Source organism: Amblyraja radiata, chromosome 25 (genome assembly GCF_010909765.2).
Source record: "Amblyraja radiata isolate CabotCenter1 chromosome 25, sAmbRad1.1.pri, whole genome shotgun sequence".
In the NCBI taxonomy this organism is placed as follows: domain Eukaryota; kingdom Metazoa; phylum Chordata; class Chondrichthyes; order Rajiformes; family Rajidae; genus Amblyraja; species Amblyraja radiata.
Window position 1 is genome coordinate 31,812,224 of NC_045980.1, and position 24,528 is coordinate 31,836,751.

At 43.5% G+C, this 24,528-nt stretch overlaps 1 protein-coding gene across 2 annotated transcripts in view; it reads right to left on the reverse strand.

Moving 5' to 3' along the window:
• The window catches only part of coro1c (coronin 1C), a 119,803-nt gene that overhangs the window by 32,049 nt on the left and 63,226 nt on the right, over window positions 1–24,528 (reverse strand). For both annotated transcript variants that reach the window (XM_033043744.1, XM_033043745.1), the window contains exon 3: window positions 8,444–8,566. In XM_033043744.1, coding sequence (XP_032899635.1) covers window positions 8,444–8,566 — 123 coding nt within the window. The remainder of the gene's footprint in view (window positions 1–8,443; window positions 8,567–24,528) is intronic.

The window sequence follows — 24,528 nt, forward strand, 5'->3', positions numbered from 1 at the left end:
GATTCTTGCATGTTGGGCACACAAATCCACTTTCACTACCCTAGTAAATAACTAAAGGCCACCACTGGAGACCTCCAAAAACTTAAAATAGGAAATGTTCAATTCTATAACAGCAGAGCAAAGAAACAGACTGAAGGAAAACGTGAAATTATCAAATAAGGAATTTGCTGAGACTTTGCAGCAAAACAGGTAGATTGGGAAAGGATTATAGAAAGCTCTATAGTGGCATCAAGAGTCATTCACATTCACAAATTGCCTGCCCTGGCCCAGCAGTGTGAATGAAGCCTAAACACATATCGAGTGAAGATTTTAACCCCAGAAACAAGATGGCTGGTTATAAAGGCCAATGTAGTCAGCCCAAGTTATAATATGATGTCAGTGTTACAATACAATACAATACAATACAATTCAATTTATTGTCATTTGGACCCCTTGAGGTCCAAACGAAATGCCGTTTCTGCAGCCATACATTACAAACAAATAGACCCAAGACACAACATAATTTACATAAACATCCATCACATTGCTGTGATGGAAGGCCAAAAAAACTTCTCTCTCCACTGCACTCTCCCCCCCGATGTCAGAGTCAAAGTCAAAGTCAAAGCCCCCGGCGGGCGATGGCGAATTGTCCCGTGGCCATTAAAGCCACGCCGGGTGATGCAAGGTCGCACACCGGGTCTTGGTGTTAGAGCCACCGGCGTGCGCTCGCAGAGACCCGCCGCCATTCCAAGCCGCGCGGGGCGGTGCTGTAAGGCCCCGCTCCCAGGAGCTCTTCAACCCCGCAACTCGGGCGGGAGAAGTCGCCGCTGCGGTAGCCCCGAAAAGCGGTCTCCCTCCAGGGACCCGCGGGCTCCCGGTGTCGCCGTCCGCCAAACCCGCAGTTGCAGCCACCGAATCTCCGGGGGTCGGGCCGCAGCAGCGTCCACCACAGCTCCACCCGCTCTGGACTCGGCCAGCTCCGCGACGGTGAGGTGAGTAGTCGGCACCTCAGCCCCCGGTCTTCCTGTTGGAGGCCGCTCCTCGTTGCAGCCCCAACGACAACGGAGACCCGACAAAGAAAAGGTCGGGTCTCCCATGCAGGGAGAGATTTAAAAGTTACCCCCAACCCCCCCCACACCACCCCCACACACATACCCCAACAAAAATAACAAAAACTACATAAAAACATAGACATAAAATAATAAAAACGCAGACGGACTGCAGAGGCCGCTGCTGACGAGAGTCGCGCCGCCTACCGGACAAGTGTTTACAGTCTATGATCCAGGGAAAATCTCACCACTGTTGTGGGACGAATCACTGACGGTGACGAGTCAGAGTATAGAAGTGAGATCGACCGATTGACCAAATGATGCCAGCACAATAACCTGGCTCTCAACACCAGCAAAACCAAGGAACTGACTGTGGACTTTGGAAAGGGTAGGATAGGGACCCACAGTCCCGTTTATATCAATGATGGTGGAAAGGGTCAAGAACTTCAAATTCCTGGGCGTGCATATTTCGAAGATCTTTCCTGGTCCCAGCACAATGATGCAATTATAAAGAAAGCACTTCAGCGCCTCTACTTCCTGAGAAGATTACGGAGAGTCGGTATGTCAAAGAGGACTCTCTCGAACTTCCACAGGTGCACAGTAGAGAGTATGCTGACTGGTTGCATCGTGGCTTGGTTCGGCAACTTAAGCGTTCAGGAGCGGAAAAGACTGCAGAAAGTTGTGGCCACTGCCAAGTCCATCACTGGCTCTGACCTCCCCACCATTGAAGGGATCTATCGTAGTCCCTGCCTCAAAAAGGCTGCCAACATCATCAAGGATCCACACCATCCTGGCCACACACTCATCTCTCCGTTGCCATCAGGTAGAAGGTACAAGAGCCTGAAATCTGGTACATCCAGGTTCAGGAACAGCTTCTTCCCCACAGCCATCAGGCTATTAAACACAACTTCAAACAAACTCTGAACTACAACAGCCTATTGCACATTATCTGTTTATTTATGTGTGTATATATATATATGGTCTATGCTATATAGACACACTGAACTGTTCTGTATTTATGCTTACAATATTCGGTTGTGCTGCAGCAAGCAAGAATGTCATTGCCCTATCGGGGCACATGACAATAAACTCTCTCTTGACTATCTATTTGTTCCCTGCTCTTCAATATGACCACTTGCCCCTCAACTTCCTATTAAATCTTTCCCTTTCACATTAATCCCATGTCCACTTGAACGCACATCATCCGAGGACGTACACTCCATTGAGGATAAATGGGGATCCTGTGGATAGGGTGAACTGTTTTAAATATCTGGGAGTCCACATCTCCGAGGATATGACATGGGCATCACACGTCTCAGCACTCGTGAATAAGGCAAGGCAGCGCCTTTACCACCTCAGGCAATTGAGGAAATTCAGAGTGTCTCCGAGGATCCTCCAGTGCTTCTACGCAGCGGCGGTGGAAAGCATCTTGTCCGGGAACATTACCATCTGGTTTGGGAATTGCTCTGCCAAGGACAAGAAGGCTTTGCAGAGAGTAGTGCGTTCGGCCGAACGTACTATGGGAACTTCACTTGCCCCCCTGCAGAAACTATACATCAGGAGGTGCAACTCCAGAGCCAACAATATCATGAGAGACCCCTTCCACCCCTGCAACAGACTGTTCCAGCTGCTACGGTCAGGCAAACGCCTCCGTTGCCATACGGTGAGAACGGAGAGGTTGAGAAGGAGTTTCTTCCCAGAGGCCATTCGGACTGTAAACGCCTATCTCACCAGGGACTAACTCTACTGAACGTTTTTCCTTCCATTATTTATTATGTAAAAGAATATGCGTGTTATGATTGTGTTTATAGTTTGTTTGGTTGTTTGGTTGTTTGTCTTTTGCACAAAAGTCCGCGAGCATTGCCACTTTCATTTCACTGCACATCTCGTATGTGTATGTGACAAATAAACTTGACTTGACTTGACTTGGGAAAAGGGAGAAATTAGTCTGCATCCAGGTGGGGCACAAGGAAGAAAAGGGTTTGGAAAAAAAAAAAGGGAGGGGGGGGGGGGGGGGGGGGGGGGGGGGGGGGGGGTTGTAGGTTAGACACATTTCAGTGCGAAGTTTCTAGGATGCACTCTGTAGAGATATCATAGTTCACAATACTCTTTCCACTCATCAAGCTCAGGTTCAATGATATTCCATTTGATCTAAATCTTCTTTGATGCCCCACAAGAGGCAGCTGTGGTTCCAAAGTGTTGTTTGAGAGGTTGGCAGGGAGGCCATCCATTTTTAATTAGATTTCCAGGCACCCAGCAGTCTTCAGGTCCAGTAGACAATGCTTTGTGATAACCAGCATATTTTGGGCATCACGAATAGTTGTGAGATGCTGTGATACTTTACTCTGGTTACAGCTGTGCACAACCTCATACAGAAGCCTGACTGCACGTTAAAAAGGCAGTTTGCTCCCTTAAGACAAACTTCAATGTAACTTATGTTTGAAAAGCAAGCTTAACATTCCAAGGCACTACAACATTTTAGTGTATTACTTAAACATTTACTGCCTCTCACCTTCCCAAACCACCATTTTCTAATAAGTGAGTTCGGTATTCCAACTGCACATGCCCAGGTCATAGGCCACTCGCGATAAACATTCTCGGCAGCTGTGCTGCTGCATATATACAGACCTGTGTTTCATCCACAGTCAGGATCGAACCCGGGTCTCCGGCACTGCAAGCGCTGTTGAATTGCTACTGGACCGTCCCTGTTCCCTGCCGAGTATCCCATCCCTGTCCGGGGGCGGCCAGAGATGACCCTGGGCTTACGGGGCACCGGCCCGGAGCAGTGGCGGCCCAGACTTACAGCCAGCGTGGAGAAGAAGCGCTAACTCCAGCTCAACTCTGCCTGTCCCGCCGGGTTGCTTGCTTGCTTGCGAGTGATCTTTGACAAATCCCATTATTCCTTGCGTTTTTCAGAATACCGAACTCGCATATTCTGCCATGTTCCCGGTTCCCACTCTACGAAGACTAACAGGGACTCTCATGCTATGTCTATTCAACTGCACTTTTCTCTTTATTCTGTACTCCTCAAAGATTTGATTCAAACCCAATCCCTTCGATCAACTTACTCCAATATCTTAAGATGCAGCTCTGTACATAAAAAGGGGTGACATTGATAGTTTGAACAATAAAGTGATGAACCAATCTATTGCATGATCAGGTAAACTATGCCCTTTAACATGAGACAAACTGACTATGTTACGCAAAGACAAAGCACAAAGGACAGATCAAAGCACAATTGGCATAAATAGCGAGGGGAAAAAGGGGGATTTGGAAGATATATTTAAGATAAATGAGAAAAGACAAGGCCAATTAACAATTGAATACTGTTTACAAATACAAATGAGTTTAATTGCAGACAGGCAACAGATGCACACAATATGGCAGATAGCAAAACACAACTGTTTAGTTTACAGGCTAGATGCAGGAAGATTGTTCCCGATGTTGGGGAAGTCCAGAACAAGGGGTCACAGTTTAAGGATAAGGGGGAAATCTTTTAGGACCGAGATGAGGAAATCATTTTTCACACAGAGAGTGGTGAATCTCTGGAATTATCTGCCACAGAATGTAGTTGAGGCCAGTTCATTGGCTATATTTAAGAGGGAGTTAGATGTGGCCCTTGTGGCTAAAGGGTTCAGGGGGTATGGAGAGAAGGCAGGTACAGGATACTGAGTTGGATGCTCAGCCAAGGTCATATTGAATGGCGGTGCAGGCTCGAAGGGCCGAATGGCCTACTCCTGCACCTATTTTCTATGTTTCTAGTGCACTATTCAAATTTGGACAGGATGTCAGTGAAGTTGGATGATGTTTGCATAAAAATTAAAAAACTGTCATACAATGATTCTTTTTTCCTCTCCCAAAGCAGGATTTCAGCAATTCACCCAAAACACATTCTGCAGCAGTTAATATTAAGGCAAACTTTGAAGAGACTAACACAGGTACTATTGCAATGTTTAAGAAACATTTAGACAGGTACATACATGGATAGGATAGGTTTAGAGGGATATGGGTCAAATGCAGGCAGGTGGGACTAGTGTAGATGGGACATGTTGGTCGGTGTGGGCAAGTTGGGCCGAAGGGTCTGTTTCCTCGCCGTATGACTATGACCTGAAATCAAAAAGACATGCTTGCACAAGACAATGACACATCACGAGCACTATGCCAAAACAAGTAATTTACTCTCCTCACAAAATAATGCCTGCAATTGCAATTCTCTTTTGACAACCCTTAATCTTTTATCCAAATATACAACCTCACGAGTGCCACATAGAATTGTTTCAAACATACAGGCCAGAAGCATCTCCCTTGGCCCAAACAGTACATACTGGCATTCATGTTCAAGTTGAGCACCCTCCCATCTTAACAGCTCACCTTTCATTCTTGTCATAGAGTCATACTGCATGGAAACAGATCTTACCGCCCAACTTGCCCATGCTGACCAAGGTACCCCATTTACATGAGTGCCACCTACCTGTGTTTGACCCATATCCCTCTAAACATTCCCTATCCATCTACCAGGAGAACATGCTCAAATGGTTTTCGAGCCTCCGATTAAAAGCGTGAACTATTTATTTGAACAATTTTTTGAGATACTGAATTCAACATTCTTGAAATTAAATTTCCTCCAAATTCCCCATTTAGTTTCTTGATGCCTGGTCCGGATTGGAGTCATAGTCATTTGGCTCGGAAACAGGCCCTTCGGCCCAACTCGTCCATGCCAACCAAGATCCCCATCTGAGATAGTCCCATTTGCTCACATTTGGCCCACATCCCTCGAAACCTTTCCCATCCATGTATCTGCCCAGGTGTCTTTTAAATGCTGTTTATAGAACCTGCCTCAATGACATCGCCTGGCAGTTTGTTCCATTTACCCACCACTCTCTCATTGAAGAAGTTGCCCCTCAGGTTACCATGAAATCTTTCCAATCACACCTTAAACCTTTGTCCACTGGTCTTGATTCCCCTACACTGGGCATTCACCCTATCAATTCCCCTCTTAATCTTATACACCTCTATAAGTTCAACCCTTCCGCTGCAAGGAATTAAGTCCTAGCCTGCCTAACCTCTCTCTCTCTTTCTCTCTCTATAGCTAGTCCCATTGGTCCTGACAACAACCTTATTAATCTATTCTGTGCTCTTTCCAGCTTAATGACATAGTTCATATCATAGTGTGACCAAAAAGAAACACAGTAAGTCTGAAGAAGAGTCTCCACCCGAAATGTCGCTTATTCCTTCTCTCCATAGATGCTGCCTCACTCGCTGAGTTACTCCAGCATTTTTGCCTCCCTTTGATTTTTCCAGCATCTGCAGATCTTTCTTAAACACAGTAATAATGGTAGCTTCTGATTTTATTGTCCAGAAATGAATCTACTTTATCAAAATTATCTCTATTTTTCCAAGCCTCAGATGTGGCTTTGAATAGAAGAGTATCTTTTCTTGATAGATACAACTTTGCACTTTTTATACTGTCCTTGTGAGACCTTTTCCCATTTCCAAAGGTTTTCATATTAGTTTTAAAACAAACAGAACCGTTGACAATTTCTCTTTTCGCGAAAAACAAAGAATAGTCCTCAGCTTCACATTTTCCCAGACTTAAAGGTGCAAAACTGATAATGTATTGCAACAAATATATATGCTGGAGTAACTCAGCGGTTCAGGCAGCATCTCTGGATAGAAGGAATGGGTGACGTTTTGGGTCGCGACCCTTCTTCAGACTGAAGATGCTGCCTGACCCTCTGAGTTACTCCAGCATTTTGTGTCTATCTTCGATGTAAACCATCATCTTTGTATTGCAACACTCTGATATTTGTAAATTTCAAGCAGGCAAAGAATTAAAAAATGTGGGCATTGCTTATTTCTCTTAAATTTAAAATTTCTATTCCATATCCTAACGGCACTGTTTGAGTGCCAGAGGTCACTAGCGTGTTTGTTACTGGAAGAGATGAATGTTCAGCAAATTCTCTCAAGAGAATGTTGCCTAAAAGCACAATGGATTTTCCATTTCACGGTAAAGCAATTACGGATGAGGTTTCACATCGAGTTTCCTGCACTAAATTTACTCACATCAAAACACTTAAAGGAAAAGCATTGATTTAAAGTCCTCACCAACAAGAATTTTAAAGCATGATTATTGTGGAGTAGACAGAGATTACAAATTGTATGCACAGGTTGATCCCATTAACAGACGTGTTGTTAACTAATTTGCTTTTGATGGTCAGAACAGGTATTGAACGTTGAGGCACTACACTGAATCTAAACAAAATCAATAGCACTATCCTGCTATAACATCGTGATTAGGATCGTGGTTGATCTTCTGCATCAGCAACATTTTTCAGAACTATTCATCTCCATCACCCTTGATTTTCTAAACATCAGAAAAATATCCATCGCTATTTCAGAAGGGGCTATTTCACAAGAGGCTGCAAATTAAGGTAAAGCATGTTACTGTTCTCTTTGTACTGAATCAAAAAGGATCAATGATAAATAGGCACATTTGTGGGTTTTGTGGGGCGTTTTCCACACTTGCTCATTTGAATTTCAAGAGATTTTGCTTAAAAAAAAGTAGCATATTATGGGTCTTCATTATTGAATAAGGCACACATTGGATAATCAAGATTCAGATCAGAGACATTGTTAAATTCATGGGAACAAGAATGCGATGTACAAATTCCCCCTCTGTTCAGTAACATGCTATGGTATTAAAATGTTTATATAGACGAAATTTAAAAAAAACCCGGCACATGTTGAAAATCTGAAATAAACCGAAAATGCTAGAAAGGTCAGCAGGTCAAGCAGCATCTGTGGAAGGACAAAATGTTAATTTCTTTTCCCCACAGATGCTGCCGGTCATGCTGAGTTTATCTAGCATTTTCTATTCTTATTCAAGCTTGTATACAGCATCTTATATTTAGATTACCAAGATGGGGACTAGTCAAATTGTCTTTTTAGCTGAGACATCTAATTGAAAATAGATTCACGTGAAAGAGGGTTATCGTGCACGAAAATGTGAGTCATCTCTTAAAAGCATTTAATATAGCCCCATATTTAGACTTTAGAGATACAGCGCAGAAACAGGCCCTACTGCCCACCAAGTCCAAGCTGACCAGCGATCACCCCGTACACCAACACTGCCCTACACACTAGGGACAATTTACAATGTTTACTAGCGCCAATTAACCTACAATAATGGCGTGTGGGAGGAAACTGGAACACCTGGAGAAAACACACGTTGTCACAGGGAGAATGCACAAACTGTGTACAGACAGCACCTGTAGTCAGGATCAAACTCGGGTCTGTGGCACTGTGTGGCGGCAGATCTACCGCAATGCCACTGTGCTGCCGAAATCCTAATACCCACAAGGAAATGAGCTTGAAATTAAGTCATTGCATATTTTTCTAATTTATAAAATACTTACCATAACGGCACAATCCTCTGACCCACTGGCGATGACATGGTCATTGTGCGGGCACCACTCAATGTCCAGCACTGGTCCCGTGTGCCCACAAACCGTTGGATATGCCTTATCAATCCGGCCCATCTGTGAACAGAGAATGATATACGTCAGGATATTGTTTACACAGGCAGTATTGACAATTATCAACAGCTCCAAGCACTTGATACGACAGAGTTCTGGGTGCAGATCCCAATGAGATAATGCAAACTGAATTCCCCCTCCAATCTGTTTAAGAAGGAACTGCAGATGCTGGAAAATCAAAGGTACACAAAAATGCTGGAGAAACTCAGCGGGTGCAGCAGCATCTATGGAGCGAAGGAGATAGGCAACGTTTCGGGCCGAAACGTTGCCTATCTCCTTCGCTCCATAGATGCTGCTGCACCCGCTGAGTTTCTCTAGCATTTTTGTGTACCTTCCCCTTCCAATCTCTTCATCTGCCCACAGGGTATCTGAACTCATTCACTCTGCTGAACAAAATAACACCTAAAGTTTAGCACTGAATTAATTCAGATATGAGAGTGAGAAAGAGAGTCAGCAGGGGTTGATGTCAGCATTTTAGTTTAGTTTATTGTCACCTGTACTCGAGGTACAGTGAAAAGCTTTTCAGTCAGCGGAAAGACAATCCACGATTACAATCGAGCCGTCCAGTGTACAGATCAAGCCATCCATAATGCCAGCGAGCATAACACGAGGTAGGGCTCTGCACCCCTTCGAATGAAATTCTTCACTTTGATACAGAAAGGCGCAATAATTTTTTTTTAAAGGTGCATTCCAGAAATTTAAAAATATCATGCAAATAAACAACTAATTAGTTGTCAGATCCTCAGGAGATTCAAATTCCTAAATTATATTTATAATAAATCACGACCAGAATGACCAGTTGTCATGAGCAGGTTTTGACCCAAACATGCATTTTATATTTAGTATTTTTCACATGGAATAAATAGGTGTACCCGTGTTTCCTGTGTAACATAGAGGCACTTCCTGAGCTGCTAGCCTATCAGTATTGATTAGCAAGGGTATCAGGGGTTATGGGGAGAAGGCAGGAGAATGGGGTTGAGAGGTAAAGATAGATCAGCCATGATTGAATGGCGGGGTAGACTGGATGGGACAAATGGCCTAATTCTGCTCCTATAACATGAATATTTCTGAAAAGCCTGCCAGTCAAATGATCCACTTGTGAATGTCTGAGAAACAGGAAGCTCCACGGGTTCTCACGGTATTGCCCCTCTTATACTTTGGGATCATCAAAAAAAGCAACATCTGAGCAACTACATTTAGATTTCATTCTTGCCCCTTCCTTCAAAATGCCATGTTCCTCTGTGCTCCAGGCACACTAACTTTCTTCTGGGGATGCTTCACCAGCAGACTAGAGGTTCATCAACCTTTGGTTCTTCTCCTCCTCTTCCTCACCACATACCCTAAACCAACCTCATCTTTTGACAAGAACACAAAGTGCTGGAGTAACTCAGCAGGCCGGAGCAGCATCCCTGGAGAACATGGATAGGAGACGGTTCGGGTCAAGACCCTCCTTCAACGTTTGAATAAGATGCATAATTATAAGTGAGCATCAAAAATTTGATAGAAGAAACAAAATCAGTACACTTGGAATTGGGAGGTGAGCAATGCAAAAAAAGTAGCTTGCGCTTGGACTCATAATTGATAAATGCAGTAAGACTGATCCAATTGAGTGCCAATGGACATTGCAACAGTTTAACAATGCTGAAATCAGTTAAGGGCTGATAAAGAGGCATCACTGTTGCAAAATGAATCTCTTCCAGGGAGAGGGGGAAAAATCAGCCGTCATACACTGGGATTGTGTTCAATGTACATTCACTGCTAGTGTTGACAGCTCAGCACAACTTAATTGCCAATATTAAGTGTTTAATTTTCATGAGCAGCTCTGCGTTAGAGCTCTGTCGTTTATTGTTAACGTACAGGAAGCTCGTGACTCCTTTGCCAATATATGTTGCAGATGCCCAACTATCTCATTGGTCTGGGAGCTGAACAAACCAAACTGGCCTCACTATGTTGGCTGCATTCAATCGGTGAAAATCCAACTACAATTTAATTAACACGTACAATGAGAAATGTTAAACTGATAAAGCGTATGGTTCTTCAATAACAAGGAAACAATTCTATGGATCAGCTAAAATAAATATATATGAAGTGTAGTCATTTTTGCAAGAAATGTGACAAGCAAATTATTTTGGTAAGAAGAGTGTTTTATTGTCATACTAGACCATGTGGGACCCGTTGGGTCCCATCCCCTCAATGCGCGGATGCGGGGGGGGGGGGGGGGGCGGGGTGCGGCGTCACACACACACTAACCACTCCCCATATACACACACACACTAACCCCACACTAAATAATTAATATTTAATTAAGAGACCGAAGGAACTGCAGATGCTGATTTACCAAAAAAGAGTTTATTTGGATGTTGTATGTTAAATAGACTGATGTTTGTAGGAACGAAGGAAGCTGCTCCTGAATCTGGATGGAACAGTTTTCAGACTCCTGCACTGGCTTTCCAATGGCAGGAGTGAAATGAGAGTGTGGCCAGGGTGGTGTGGGTCTCTGTTGATGCTGGCTGCCTTTTTGAGGCAGCGACTCTTGTTGATCCCTTCGATGGAAGAGATGTCAGTACTCCTGATGGATGGTTGGGTGAGTGAGAACTATTGGGAGGAATGCTGCGATCACCAGCTCTGCCTGTTGAAATATTGCAATGTCACGTTTGCCACCCCCAAGAAAGCAAACAGAGCTTCCGCCCGATATCTCCTCCCAAAAGCCACACCCTTACCTGCACAGCACTCCTTCATCACTGCATTGGCGAGCGTGTCTAGATTTTCATGTTCAAGTCTCTAAAGCGGGTTTTGACTGTCAAGAATGCTTTCAACTCAACCGTTTATATAATAGTCAAACAGCTCGACATCATAGCCAACAAATGGACAGATGACTAGCATCTCGCCTTCTCTTTAAGGTGTCGGCTCCTCTCAAGTGCCTTTTACATGTATATAAGTCTCTCTTAAACCTCACCCACAGTTAAACTTCTCAATCCAGGATGATTTTTAATAAAGGAACAGTGTGCTGGAGTAACCCAGAGGGTCAGGCAGCATCCCTGGAGAACGTGGATAGGTGACGTTTCGAAGTTGGCACCCTTCTTCAGACCTGAAACGTCACCCATCTATTTTCTCTTGCGATGCAGCCTGACCCGCTGAGTTACTCCAGCACTTTGAGTACTTTAAAAAAAAAAAAGGAGCATCTGCAGTTCCTTGCTTCTTCATGATTTTCAATACACAAATCTTGGATTAAACTGCAATTACAAGTATCACAGACATACTTAAAATTTAACAATATTGCCCACTTTACCAGAGAATGTAGAAAACATAAAGTACAACCCAGTCGTGATGTTTGATAGGTGCAGAATATGATTGAGGTTGTAATTTAACCCCAGGATTCACATAGCACCATATAAAGGATCATATTACCTCAGAACTGAAATATGAGGCAGTAATCCAATTGCAGGGAACACTGATGTCATAACTCAGCAGCAAAACTCAAATTTATTTTCCACTTAATCTTGAGATTAAATTACATTCCTGTGCGCTCAAATTCAATTACAATGCTCTGCGAAATCTGGTGAACCAACATCGGGTTTAAACCTTTGCCACCCAAACCTGAGTGCTCGGGATTCACTACATCTATAGCTATTGCAACAGGATAAGCAGCAGCTTTTTTTGCGTAAAACATCACCAACCTTTTGTAAATGTGGGACACTAATCTAGGGATTATAAGCAACATCAGATTCATCTCTCCTCTCCACAAATGTGCTGGAGGGAAAACAAGCAGCAGCAGGAAGTAATCGGAAGACTGCCCCAAATAAGGAATTGCAGGACATAAGTATGGAAGCCGACATAACACTAAATAAATTGTGTTCATAGAATAGAATAGAATAGAACAGAATGCCTTTTATTGTCATTCAAACAGCTTGGTTTGAACAAAATTGCATTTCTACAGTCTTAACATTACAAGAAAAACCAAGACACACACTTAACACAGTTTACACAATAACCATCACAGTGAATCTCCAACACCTCCTCACTGTGATGGAAGGCAAAAGTCTTATCTCTTACTGTGAGCAACCATGGGTGGAAAAGGCTGTATTGGAGCAGAAACATGGCTCACTTTGTTTAGTGTTTGGAAGTGGTGTACTTTCACCAGAATAAATTACAAGACAATTTCAACTCAGCTGATGAACTTGCGATGCTCCTCAGTTTTAGGCATCCAAATATGAAAGCAAATCAATAGACAATAGGTGCAGGAGTAGGCCATTCGGCCCTTTGAGCCAGCACCGCAATGCAATATGATTATCCCCAATCAGTACCCCGTTCCTGCCTTGTCCCCATATCCACTGACTCCGCTATCTTTAAAAACCCTATTCTTGAAAGTATCCTGAGAACCGGTCACCACCGCCCGCTGAGGCAGGGAATTCCACAGACTCACAACTCTCTGTGTGAAAAAGTGTTTCCTCAACTCCGTTCTAAATGGCTTACCCCTTATTCTTAAACTGTGGCCCCTGGTTCTGGACTTTCCCAACATCAGGAACATGTTTCCTGCCTCTAGCGTGTCCAAACCCTTAATAATCTTATATGATTCAATAAGATCCCCTATCATCCTAAATTCCAGAGTGTACAAGCCCAGCCATTCCATTCTCTAAATCCTTTAATAACAACCCAGGGTTTCAATGTGCCATTAAAACGCAAGAAAGAAAATAAATAGCCAAGGCTTTCAGGGTGCAATCAGACGGAAATATTCAAGGTCTAAATAGACCAGATTCTTGCTTGGTATGACAGAATAGTCATACCATTAAAATAAGAGTACAGTATTACCAATTGTCCCTCCCAACTATTCTTCTTCTTGAGTTTGTGCATTGATTTTAGACTTGAGATACAGTCCCTGCAGCCCAGCGAGTCCGCACCGCCCAGCGATCATCCCATACCCTACCACTATCCTGCACACTAGGGACAATTTACTAATTTTTTCACCAAAGTCTGTTAACCTACAAACCTGTACCTCTTTGAGGTGTGGGAGGAAATCGGAGATTTCCGAGATAACCCCGGCGGTTACAGGAGAACGTACAAACTGCGGACAGACAGCACCCGCAGTCAGGATCAAACCCTGGCCTCTGGCGTTGTGAAGCAGCAACTCTACCACTGTGCCACATTGCCACCCCCCGACTTAACTTGGGGGCACTGCATATGTGGTGAGCTTTCATCTGCTCGTAGGGCATAATGAATATTCCTGACAAGCATATTGGGAATTATTCCAACTAACACAGAAGGTGGAGGAAGCAACATTGTTACAGTAGAGCTGAGAGAACTTTAGTCTACATCTTTTGTGATAAGTCATAATAACAAAGGATACAGATTAATTTGTAACTCCAAGAAGCCATTACACCAGATACTGACAAAAACAGTGTGTTGAGCCAAAATAAACCAATCTTGCCGTCCATGCAATTATTAGATGTTGCAGATAGTTGTTTAATATCAAGCATTCTGGAATGTTGATTAACAGAATGCTTGATATTAAGGCCTATAGAGGGGAGAGGTTTTTTTTTTTTTTAAATTCAGAAGAGCACGAGATATGGGAAAATACTTCAATACTTGACCTTCAGGTTTTTAAAGGGAAAGCCATCTCAGACATTTCAGGAGACACAAGGAACTGAAGATGCTGGAATCTTGAGCTAAAAAAGTGCTGGAGTAACTCAGCGGGTTAGGCAGCATATGTAGAGGTAATGGGCGCGTAACATTTCTGTTTTGGACTTTTCAGGACTTGAATTGTGTGAACAATGGTTTTAAAAAAAAGGATTCACGATCAGAAGCATTTATCGCATGCCATGAACCTGGTTCCAGTCCCCAATCTTCACTACGTTCAGCACCAGAGAATCTACACAGCCAACAGTTTATATATGTACAGCTAATGATTAGATTCATCTATGTTGGGCAAACATGACAAATAACTATTACTCAGTTGGCTGTATGGGTCTCTGCCCACTCTCAAGGGATTGATCAAAACTGCTCTTTAGTAATGGTGGCAATAGAGCAAGTCCTCATTCACAAATACTTAAATACCAAAAAGCTAATCTCAAGAAGGAAATATTGCACAATCTCCTGGCGGGAATATGCCGGTGCCTTTATTTCAATATGCACCCAGACCAAAATGATTCTCCCCTCCTGCTACAAGTGCAACCCCATGGAAAATGCTGTGCATATACAGGTACAGCAGGCAGTGAAGAATGTTAATGGCATATTGGCCTTCATTGCAAGAGGATTTGAGTTTAGGGGCAAGGAGATCCGACTGTAGTTGTACAGGGCCCTGGTGAGACCGCACCTGGAGTATTGTGTGCAATTTTTGACTCCGACTTTGAGGTAGGACATTATTGCTATTGAGGGAGTGCAGTGTAGGTTCACCAGTTAATTCCTGGGATGGCGGGACTGACATGTGATTAAATAATGGGTCCTGGGCTTGTATTCACTGCAATTTAGACGAATGAGAGGGGATCTTATAGAATAGAAACATATATATTTCTTAAAGGATTGGACAGGCTAGATGCAGGAAAAATGTTCCCATGTTGGGGGAATCCAGAACCAGGGGGTCACAGTTAGGACTGAGCTGAGGAAAAAATTCTTCACCCAGCGAGTTGTGAATATGTGGAATTCTCTGCCACAGAAAGCAGTGTAGGCCAATTCGCTGGATGTTTTCAAGAGAATTAGATTTAGTTCTTGGGGCTAAACGAATCAAGGGATATGGGGAAAAAGCAGGAATGGGGTACTGATTTTAGATGATCACCCATGATCATATTGAATGGCGGTGCTGGCTCGAAAGGCCGAATGGCCTATTCCTGCACCTATTTTTCTATGTTTCTATGTGTAATAGAATGGGTATTTTACATCTGCTTGGAGAGCCAAATGACTATTCATATCAAGCATATTAGGAATGAATGAATGTCAATCACATTAAAAACATCGCTGTAGTTTGGTCACAGATATCACCAAACCAAGATCCTGGATTTTAAAGTCGTCTGATTACTTTGACTGATATTATCTGGGGAAGGGCTTCTATGGTGGCTGATCATGGAAAGCGTATAACCAGGAGTAGACTGGATTGGGGGTGTGCGACAGAGGGTCGAATAGAGGGAAAAAAAACACATTGCAAGGAAAATGTCAAAATAATATAAAGACAGCAGAGGACAGTTGAGAAAAGGACACAGTGGACTAACCCGGCATCTGTGGAGAATATGAATAGGTGACATCTTGGGTTGGGACCCTTCTTCAGTCTGAAGAACGGCCCCGACCTGAAACCTCACCTATCCATGTTCTCCAGAGATGCTGCTTGACCTGCTGAGTTACTCTCGACCTTTGGCTTATTGTGTAAACCGGCACTTGCAGTTCCTTGTTTCTACACTCGGCTGAGAGCAGGCATTTGCTGTCGGTGCCATCAAAATGTTTGACCGTGTAAATCCAACATCCTCTTCCTATCTGAGACCACATCTAATGTCGTCCAGTTTATCTCTCCTTACTGTTGAAATCCTCGTCCATGACACTGCAACTCCCAGATTGAATGTCCCATTGCCTTCTATGTTGACTTCCGACCTTTCTTGAACTTGCCCACTGTCCACGTCTGCCATGAGTGCACCAATTGTGAAATAATGACCATCACATGGAAGTTGTCAATGGTCCATTTCAGAACTTTCAAAGTAACGCTCCCATACAGAGCATTCATAACTAGCGGGCTAATGCCCGTCCCACTTATGCACCTGTCCCACTTAGGAACTCTGAATGGAAACCTCTGGAGACTTTGTGCCCCACCCAAGGAATCCGTGCGATTCCCGGAGGTTTTTGTCAGTCTCCCTACCTGCTTCCACTACCTGCAACCTCCGGCAACCACCTGCAACCTCCGGGAACCGCACGGAAACCTTGGGTGGGGCGCAAAGTCTCCAGAGGTTTCTGTTCAGGTTTCCTAAGTGGGACAGGGGCATAAGAACTAACAACGTAACTTCTTTCCAATATCTGCAAAGCGTTTTCTCACAGTCCTTGAAAATCCACCTGCTTCCAGTTAGATTTATCTAATGGCTAGCATTAGACAGCTGGCAGGTACTAACACATGGTAAATTATTTTCTTTTTGGCTGCTGATTCCGCATAATACAGCAGTTTAACATCTACTTGGCTGCTGGCTGTCGAAAGTAGGATGCCTAGCTACAACAGCCGGCAGTCAAGGGATCAACAGATTTATGAACTAATCCCATCCTCAAAGAACCCCAGAGCCAAAGATGAATCCCCTTTCACAAATAAACACAAAATGCTGGAGTTTCAGCAGGTTAGGTAGCATCTCGGGAGAACATGGATCGGTGCCGTTTCAGGAGGGGACTCTTCTTCAGCCCCAATAACGTCACCTATCCATGTTCTCCAGAGATGCTGCCTGGCACGCTGAATTACTCCAGCACTTTGTGGCCTTTTGTGTACTAACCAGCATCTGCAGTTCCTTGTTTCTACAGGATTTCCTTACATACATTCTTGCTGACACTGCTCAATTCTATTATTCTTTTCAAAGTGTTTTATTAAATATTGTATTAATACAGGTGAAATGGTAAAAAAGCAGGTTATGGCTATTTATAAAGAAAAGTATCATTTCTGCTGTGATCGACTTCATATTTTATTTTCACACATATGAGGGATTTGATATATTTCAGCACCAAAAGGATTCTTGATGAACAGAGCAGTTCATGGCTTTAATGTGAAAGATTAACAACCCAGCTAAGGCACAATACACTACTCTCCCTCTCAGTCAATACATGCACAAATTGGCAGGCTAAAAGACTATAAATATATGTGCAGCATTTGCTTTGTGGTCAGAGGCTGCATCAGCAAAATGCCAGACAGGATCCGAGAGATGATCAAACGTGGGTTGCTGCAATTGCATAATACCCACTTCACCTTGGATTAATGCTTGTTTTTCCGTTGCAGTGAATTTGCTTCGAAGTGGAACAAAGGGATTTGCGGCCACGACTGTGTATACTGTGCAAATTCCTTATCAGAGACACAATATCAGCACCCTGTCCCATTCCCATAAATACACACACATACACACAGGAGCGACAATTAAGCAATTCTCGGGTATATTCCAACAGAGGGGCAAACAGGACAAACTGAAGAGTTTGAGTTCTAAAATGTCTTTAGTCAGAAGGTGGCGATGCTGTGGAATTCATTGCCACTGACAGCTGTGGAAGCCAATGCAATGGCTATTTTTAAGGCGGAGATTGACAGATTCTTGGTACGGATGTACCAAGGCAGTTGAATGGGGTTGACGGGGAAAGGTAGATCAGCCATGATTGAATGGCAGAGTAGACTTGATGGGCCGAATGGCCTAATTCTGCTCCTAGAACTTCTGAACTTGAGTATATTTTATTGTCACGTGTCCAAGGTACAGTGAAAAGCTTTTGCTGCGTGCTAACCAGTCAGCGGAAAGACAATTTGCAATCGACCCATCGACAGTATACAGATGGATGATAAAGGGAATAACATTTAGTACATGATAAAGTCCAGTAAATTCCAATCAAAGTTAGTCTGAGGGTCTCCAATGAGCTGCTTAGTAGCTCAGATAAAGTCGTGTTGTTATCTTGATTGAATAAAATAAAACAAATACACCCAAACAATGCAGGAAGTATAGGTGCAAGGAGGCTTCAGAGTTTCAGGAAATGAAAAATCATCAAAAATGTACATTTCTGACCCCTTCGATATTAGAATGGTGAGCTAAAATACCAGACCAAGTTAGCCAAATATATTTGGAGACATAGCTGCTTTAAACCCGTTTCCCTCCCAGTAGTCTCTTACAAAGCTTTGGTTCATCTGTTTAACGTATACTATTTCTGTAATTAAACCATGAATTAAGTGCGGATTGAAACACACCAATTCTTTACAATGGGAGGGAGTTTCATGAACAAACAAGAGCAGACTTGAAAGTGTGTAATGACGGGTGGCATTTTAAATGCTGAATACAAGGAAGGCTCTGCGGCAAAATTCAACGCTGCATGCACTGACAGGGTTAACATCATTGAATGCTGATTTTTTTTTCTCTCTCTCGCTCCGCAGGGCACTCCTGCATCAAAGCCGTTCCAGTCCTTGTCCTGACCGTCCAATCAGAGAGAAATGCAAGACATTGTTCTGGACGCTTCACAGACTAGGAGCTAGATGACCATATATGGTAAAACATGCTGCCAGTGGTTGGGAGTGCTTTCATATCAGTTAGACGCAGGAAGAGGCAAGACCCAGGGAACAGGAAGAGAGGGAGGGAAAAAAATGGAAGGACAACAGATTAAACAGCGTGTCTCAGGAGAGAAACCTACATCTATGAGCAGACTGAGGCAGGCGCTAAGCCTGTGGGGTCGGCAGAGTCTTGGCTGCCTATTCATCTCCACCCAAAGAAAGAATTTTAGAACAAGACAGGACGATAGCAACGCTGCTACATGCTGAGGCTAACATTCAACAACAATCTGACATTTAGAACAAGGCATTTTTAAACAGCCTGTGCTCCGAGTTCTAAAAATCTTGGCTTTACAAATTAATCAATACAACTGGAGCATTTCTCTGCTCAAGTATTAACCAGTTAATAAATGCTAGTACGATGAACAGCACACAAGTAAAACCTTTAACATGTCAAATCTGCCGAGGTACATCAGAGTGAATGAACTGCACATAAGTAAAGCCTTTAACTCGACAAATGCACCAAGGCACATCACAGAGTGATCAAATAATATGGAACAGTCAAATAAGGTGGTTCAGATAATGGTGTCCACAATCTCAATATCGGTGACACTTTTTAAGCAGAAAATTAAGGGTTTAAAAAGGTAGGAATCTCAAAGTTTGGGTTTTCAAAAGGTGAAGAATATTGAAGGGGAGTGCAGAGCTGAGGTTTGTTGAACTGGAAAATGTGAAAAGAGGGAACCGACAGGATCATTTTATTTTAAATTGTAATGCATAAGAAACATAACATCTCATGATAGAAACAAAGTGCTGGAGTAACACAGCGGGTCAGGCAGCATTCCTCGAGAAAAAGGATGGGTGACGTTTTGGGTCAGGATCTTTTTTCAGTCTGAAGAAAGGTCCCCACCTGAAACTTCACCCATCTTTTTCGTCCAGGGATGCTGCCCGACCCGCTGAGTTACTCCAGCACTTTGTGTCTATCTTCAGTATAGACCAGCATCTGCAATTCCTTTCTATACATAACATCTCATGAACTACATGCTAGGTTCAGAGAATTGCATAGAGTGTGATACAGTGTGGAAACAGGCTCTTCGGTCCAACTTGCCCACATCGGCCAACATGTCCCAGCTACACTAGTCTCACCTGCCTGCGTTTGATCCATATCCCTCCAAACCTGACCTATCCATGTACCTGTTTAACTGTTTCTTAAACGTTGGGATAGTCCCTGCTTCAACTACCTCCTCTGGCAGCTTGTTCCATACACCCACCGCCCTTTGTGTGAAACGTTACCCCTCCAATTCCTATTAAATCTTTTCCCCTTCACCTTAAACCTATGTCCTCTGGTCCTCGATTCACCTACTCTGGGCAAGAGACACTGTGCATCTACTCGATCTACTCCTCTCATGATTTTATACACCTCTATAAGATCACCTCTTCAGAGGTCTTTTCAGGAGTGGACTAATTCAATACGCAGGACTTATGTCCACGACCTAGACAGACTAAAAGCAGGGGAGATTCAAAAATCATTAATACTTTGGCAAGAATATCAATATTCTTTGAAAGATCGTCTCTACAATTGTTTGCTAATTTAACAGCTGACCGATGGTCTTAATCAACTTAAGTGCATTTAAAAAAAAATAAAACATGTTGATAAATACCATACATTCCAAGAATTAGGAAAATTGATTGCAGACATTGTGAATTAAATATACTTTGAGGTATCTTTGGTTAGTTTTCCCCGGATGCTCCGATTTCAGGTTGGTAGGTTAACTGGCTTCGGTAAAATTGTACATTGTCCCTAGTGCGTGTAAGATAGTGTTAGTGAGCGGGATCGCTGGTCGGTGCAGACTCAGTGGGCCGAAGGGCCTATTTTCACGCTGTATCTCTAAACTAAACAAAATCTTTGGAGATATACTAAGCAACTAGCAATGTTAATCAAAATCAGGAGTGACATCATCTGTACCATATGGAAGGCAAAGCTTTAGGCATGTTGACAGCTGTAATCTGAGGTAAAGACAGAGGAATGTTATGCTACACAGCTGGGGTTTTTGTGAAGTACTGAATACGGGGCTTGGAACACAGCACCCGATCAATCAAAAAAGTTGGCATATATGCAGGCTGCATTCATTTAGAGTGATCCAATGGGTCACTAATTGGTGCGTAGGATTTCGAATTTGAGTCCAGCAAAATGTACTTTAGAGATACAGCGTGGAAACTGGCCTTAATTTACAGAAGCCAATTAACCTGCATATTTTTGGAAGGAAACTGCATCACCCAAAGAAAACCCACACGGTCACAGGGAGAAAGTACAAACTTCACACAGAGAGCACCCGCAATCTGGATCATATCGGGGTCGCTGGCGCTGTTGGACAGCAGCTTTACTGCTGTGCCACTGTGCCGCCCATTCACTCATCACTGTTACTGAAGGACATTCTGTCCATTGACAGTCATAGACAAGCCTCATTAAAGCAAAATATCATCAGGCAAACTAGATACCTAGGGGTTTTGAAAGACCAGCAAGAACAGAATTGAAGGTAGACACAAAATGCCGGAGTAACTCAGCGGGTGAGGCAGATACTCTGGAGAGAAGGAATGGGCAACGTTTCGGGTCGAGACCCTTCTTCAGACTGATGTCAGGGGAGCGGGGCGGGACAAAGCTAGAATGTAGTCAGAGACAGTAAGACTAGTGGGAGAACTGGGAAGAGGATGGAGAGAGAAAGCAGGGACTATCTGAAATTGTTCATACCGCTGGGATGTAAACTGCCCAATTTCTCCAATTTCAGATAATCCCTGCTTTCTCCTCTCCCTCCCAGTTCTCCCTCAGCCCACTGTCTCCGCCTCTCCCTTTCTTCTTCCCGCCCCCCCCCCCCCCACCCTCACATCAGTCTGAAGAAGGGTCTCGACCCGAAACGTCGCCCATTTCCTTAGCTCCGTAGAAGCTGCCTCACCCGCTGAGTTTCTCCAGCATTTTTGTCTGCCTTCGATTTTCCAGCATCTGCAGTTCCTTCTTAAACAAGCAAAATATGAGGTGCTGTTTCTCCAATTTGCACTGGGCCTCAGTCTGACAATGGAGGAGGCCCTGGACCCAAAGGTCAGATTGGGAATGGGTGGGGGAGTACTAAGTGCTGAGCCACCGGGAGATCAGGTAGGTTAAGACAGACTGAGCGGTGGTGTTCAGCGAAATGACCGCCGAGCCTGCGCGCTTGGTCTCGCCGATGTAGAGAAGAACAGAATTGAGTTGTAAGCATGGCTATGAAAAGCTGATTGCTGACTTAACTATAACGTAGCAAAAGGCTGCATGTGGTTTAACAAACATCTGAATTATCTGACCGTGTACACTATAAATACGGAGCAGAGCAAGTTTGTTTTATTACTGGCTGTTTTGAAATACATCGCCTGCCATCATTCAGCCCTAATTATACGGTCTTTCTTTTTTCTAAAGCCCACAGCAGACTTGTAGATCTCAATAGAAACAATTCACTGTCCATGGAATTAACTACCACAGATTTTGGCGACTCCTCAGTCTAAGGAAGGGTCACAACCCAAAACATCACCTATGCTTTTATTCCAGAGATGCTGTCTGACCCACTGAGTTACTCCAGCACTTTGCATTTATGTTTGTTAATGACAGGAATGGATCAATGCAGACATCGAGAATGATTTGGAACCCCTTTGGGGTTTCGGCCATAAACGTTGCCTATTTCCTTCGCTCCATAGATGCTGCTGCACCCGCTGAATTTTTCCAGCACTTTTGTCTAAGGACGATGATTTGCAGGGATCCCAGAAAAGAGTGAGCATGGGGCTATTGGGAGAGGTCTACAATGAACGGGTCTACACTTGTTGGGCCAAGGGCACCCCCAGTGCTATAATGATTTGATTATTTATTCCACAATTTTGTATATAGAACAAATACCAGTACAGCATAGGAACAGGTCCATCGGTCTACAATGTCCGTTCCAAGCATGATGCCAAGTTAAATGAATCTGCTTGCATGTGATCCATATCCTTCCATTCCCTGCCTATCTAAAGGAACTTGAATGCCATTATCTTATCTGTCTCCACCACCCTCTCAGGCAGTATGTTCCAGGCTCCCAGCAAACTCTGTCGGAAACTTAGCCTTTAAAACAAATATCCCCTTCAATCTTTGCCATAACTATATGGTGCAAAGAGGTGCAAAAATATCAAATGCATTTCAGTAGAATATATCACGACAGAAGAAATTTAGTATAAAAAGCAAGTGCAAAAGTAAATCTTCAGTCAGACAGCATACTTGTGATAAGCAGCAGCCAGAGCAATTCTTCATGTATCTAATATCACAAATTATTATCAGCCAGTTGGCAGAGTATGTGTGTGGGAGTGTTTTAATAAAGTGCTTCTGAATAACTGCACAAAATGAAACTACTGCAGGAGTAATATCAAACTAACCATTTATCTCTTCAGCTGCTACTGAAGAACCATTTACACAAAAGCACATTGATTTTCCTTATTTCCAGCTTAAATAGGCAATCTCTTAGTCCCAAACTTCATTCTTGACAGGCCAAATGGAAGAAACATCCTCAGCATCCACTAATTGACTCCCGAAAATTTTTGTTTCAGTAATTTTACATCTCATGCTGCTAAATGTTGGTAAGTATAAGCCCAGCTTGCTCAACTTGCCTTCATATCTCAATCCCTTTCTTTCTGCAATCAACCTTGTGAACCTTCGCTACAATCCCTCAAATGCACGTTTATCTTTCCTTAAATTAGAGACTAAAACAAAACTGCCCAACAAACCGTTATGGGCCTGTCCCACATAGGCGGATTTTCAGGGACTGAAAAACCGGCGAACGAACACACACACCTGAACACACACACATCGCTTCCTTCACCAGCCCGTTATGCAGGCGAAGGACAGGGCAAGCGAGGTGATCGCTGTCTGAGTGAAATTCACACTGTGAAAGCCAATGTGATACAGACACACACCGCGATGAACATGAAGGTTGGCGCTGTAATTAAGATGGTGAAAGCACTGTGTACGGGAAGGGTCACGTAAGTCCTTTAAAAGAGGGGGAGAAAGGAGGAGAAGGCGTGGAGACAACTTTTAATAAGCCAGAGATACACGGCTGTGAAGCTCGGCAGACATTAACATTACCAGTCGGTTATCTTTGGTTCTCAGAACCAATAAGCCTTGGTTCAGCAAATTTGTCCACCATAATTTTCCTTTCACAAAACAGATAATTTTTGTATGCTCTCAGAAGCATAAGTAGTTTTGTTTTTAGTTTGGGATGTGGGGGGGAAACCGGAGCACCTGAAGAAAACCCACGTGGTCACAGGGAGAACGTGCAATCTCGGCAAAGACATCACCCGAGGTCAGGATCAGACCTGGGTGTCTGGAGCTGTGGGCTAGCAGCTCTACCGCTGTGCCAGTGTGTCATTCCACAAAACAACCACGTACCAGTGCTGTCTAACATTGAAATAACCTTCCTTCGTTTCGTGCACTCCATTGTATAATCATAGTAAAATGTGCAATAGGGGCAACTTAACCCACTTGAAACCAAAACCAGCAGCTCCAATATCAGAAATGGGAACGTTCACCCAAGAAAATGCCACGCCTTGGAGTCCAAAGTTACTGAAGATAAGCATTGAACACTGGCTTTTTAGCTTTTGATGGTGAAATCCAAACCAATGGGTGTGGAAAAAGACTATCCTGTTCAATTGATTTAGAGTCAACTTTCATGCACATGTCCAACCAGCTTGAAGATGCCTTCTGGATTCAAACTGAAATCTAACAGAGGCTTATTGACAA